This window comes from Taurulus bubalis (assembly GCF_910589615.1).
Source record: "Taurulus bubalis genome assembly, chromosome: 11".
NCBI lineage: Eukaryota > Metazoa > Chordata > Actinopteri > Perciformes > Cottidae > Taurulus > Taurulus bubalis.
Genome location: NC_136599.1, coordinates 14,299,155 through 14,302,436, shown reverse-complemented (window position 1 = coordinate 14,302,436; position 3,282 = coordinate 14,299,155). Strand labels below are relative to the sequence as shown.

Genomic DNA, 3,282 nt, shown 5'->3' with positions numbered 1-3,282 from the left:
AACTTTTAAAATAATGTTCATGATTGTCTATATTTTTAAATGATTGGTGCAGAACAATACAATAAAGCTAAAGGTTTTCGTTAATTTTGAATAAAACCCCAAAATAGCTTTAATCTACTTGAGCAGCATTTACTGGGAATACATTTTCCCTTTAAAAGAAACATTCAAATATTTGATATTGCACTATTTTGGATTTGGAAACCCAAACTGATACTGAATGCAGATTATAAAACATCCATATGGCACAAATAGAAATTACAGTTATATCCAACAAATAACTAGAATTATGTACAATATGCACACTTTTATTTAAAAGTGTAAAGATCACAGATAATGAGAAAATATCCCAAAGATGATGCAGAAGAAGCATTAATGAAGTAAAACCAACACACTGTAGATTTCTCTTTTCAATAAAACGACACAGATGCAGGAAAAGAAAACATACAGAAAGAAGTATTGCAAGTACTGACAGCCCAGGCATGACCTTATTTCGTTAATCTATATTGAACTCTTCATGTCTGTTTTTAAACATATGATGGAACGTCTAGTACTAATCCTCACGGCTATATTGACAAATTAAATTAATTATATTGGGTCAAACAACACATCACCTCATCTCCCTAAAGGTGCACACAATGAGGCAATACTGTTATCTGGAATAGTTTGATACAGGAGTTTTGGACATTCCAGCAGTTTACTTGACAAATGAAGGTCGATATGGCTTTGTTCCCAAAGCAGTACACAGACAGGATTAGCAAAAGCCTCTCCCAAAAAAGAAAAAAGAACAAAAGAAGCAACACAGTAACATATAAAAAATAAAATGTATCTAAGTATTTATCTACCAAACCCCCCTCCCTTTGGTCTTTGATTTCCTTCAGTCATGTATTTGGCAAACTATAGACGTATGATCATTGGAACACATGAGGTCTCTACTTTTAGTCGTACTAAACGGGCACGTTCCAGTCAAAACCATAAATAAATATGTGGTCAATCTCCTCAGTCCATCTCCCCCTCGTCTCTAGTTCCCTCCAGTCTCAGGTCCGTGTCATTTCTGCCGAGAGTAAACAGACTGACTACAGCCATGAAAGCTGCCAGCATCATAACCGCACAGCCTCCAAACATGTGTCTGGTGCCGCTACCTTCCTCTCCGCCACCTGTTCCTGATATCTCCCCATGAAGCGCCAGCAGCCCAATGCAGGCCAGCAGGTGCAGAGGCAGTCTGAACCAGGCCAGCACACTAGCTCGCTTCTCCTCTGGGATCACCCTGCCCTGGAGAAAGCTGACAGCAGGGAAATACAGCCCACAGGCCAGCTCCAGCAGCAGGAAGGCCAGAAAGGATTCATGAGGTCTAGGTTGGCCTGGGGCAGTGGAGAAGGTCAGCATGAAGAGGGAGAAGAAGGCCATCAGCACAGCCAGGCAGAGAACATGGCCAGGCTGGAGACGATAGCGCGTGGAGGTGGCTACACGGTACAGCAAGGAGCCAGCCATGCTGGCGGCCATCAGGCAGGAGAACACTATTCCCAAAGGAGGCCCATGAGGGTCCAGTACCGGGGTCCACAGGAAAACAAAAATGTAAAGGACACTTTCAAACAAGGCCTGCACTCCACCTAAAAGCATGACTCTCCTGTCTGACAGGAGGCAGCGCAACCCATCATGGCAGCTGCGTGAGAAACGGGCCCTGGCAGACAAACGGCTCACACCTCCGTTTTGAGGGCCAAGAGGCAGTTTTTGTTCGTCCCCTCGTGGACCGTCTTCAGCCTCTTCCTTGCCCCAGTCGGTTAGCACCACCCAGCCACAGCACACCAAGCAGGGCACCGCCAGTAGAAACGGAGCCACCGGCCCCAGGTGGAGCCATTCAGCCAGCAAATTAGCCACCAGCCCGGCTCCCACGGCGAGCGCATGATTCCAGGTAGCAGCTTTGGTGAAGGTACTGGGGATCCACTCCTTGGGGAAATCGTGGACGTCTACATGACGGTGCACGTACCAGCCTTCAAATGTGGTGGTGAGCAGGGAAGTGGACAGACCCCCCAGGATCCGACCCAAAATCAAAACAAAGTAGTCTGTGGACAGCTTGGTGAGACAGCAAGCAGAGTAGGACACGCAGAACAGAAGACACGTCTGTCTGCGACCCAAGACTTGAGGGAGCCAGCCTGAGAAGGGAGCAAACAGGACGCAGGAGGCCAGGCCACACACATACAAGATGGCTATTTGGGATTCGAGGAAGCTGTAGTGACGGTAGAGTTTGTAGAGGTAAGGACCCTGGAGCCAGTCTGCCCACAAAGCCAAGAGGTATGCACGGAGGAATACCCTCTGGAAGCGACGGAAAGCCGGGTTGGCCGCAGCAGTCGGAGTGGACTGAGGTGGGACGAGGCGGCGCGCTGTGAGCTCGAGGCCAACACACAGGGCGAGCAGGACGACGATGGCGAGATACGCAGTCACCAACATGGTGTGATGAACGGCACCCACTGGAGGTCAAACCCGAGGTCCTGGGGCGTTTTTAAATATATTCCTTCTACCTCTCAACACCTATGGAGATACAAGGTGAACAAGAAGCACAGAGAGAAGAGCGTCAACGTTATTGGCCATGTTGATCCAAAGCTAACTTGGCTAATACGCTTTTACTTTGAGGAATCTAAGTTAGTTGACTAACGTTACTCAGCAACAAGCCAGTGACGGCAGTGTGGGTTACCTTCATCAATGACCGACCATTCCGTTGTGTTTACTCGGAACACGTATAACAGTGCCTGACGTCACGTGCTAATGGGAGCCCACAAGCTGTTAAGCTACACGAGTTATCTGTGCACTATCACTATCCTACCATAAGGTTTCCGCTTTGGTGACATGATATCCTCCCGTGCCATTTGTCAGCAGTCCCATATTAGTCACACGACCTACAAAACATAACAAAGTGATGGTGTGTGATGAGCTATGGTGGCAAACACACACACCATTCACTTCCGGGATCCATTGTTTCACCACGAGGTGGCGTCCCTGCTTTGCTTTCTGATTTCCAGGGGGAGGAGAAAGTTGTTTCACGTGTCCAGACATCCGCGCTGCAACTTTCTCAGAGAGCCAGTCCACTTGTGTCTGATTCATTTAAACTATGTTTAGTCCGTTGTTCTGAAGGAGCTTAATTAGTTCATGAGGAATACTTGTTTCCATGTTTTTAAAAACAAATCGGCACACATACTCTACTGATGTGTACACCATGCTACAATGCTAATGAACTATGTTGTTGTGCTGTGTCTGACCTAGATGTTTAGCTTTGAAGGCAATCACCCC

The 3,282-nt window shown here is 47.1% G+C and overlaps 1 protein-coding gene across 1 annotated transcript; it reads right to left on the bottom strand.

Annotated features, from left to right (window-relative positions):
- Positions 1-304: 304 nt before the first annotated feature.
- Positions 305-2,445, bottom strand: mfsd5 (major facilitator superfamily domain containing 5; the record flags this gene model as incomplete). The annotated part of the gene is made up of 1 exon (XM_079225788.1): positions 305-2,445. The coding sequence occupies one exon, from the start codon at positions 2,443-2,445 to the stop codon at positions 997-999; it is 1,449 nt and encodes a 482-aa protein (XP_079081914.1). The 3' UTR covers positions 305-996.
- Between the last annotated feature and the right edge of the window lie 837 nt (positions 2,446-3,282).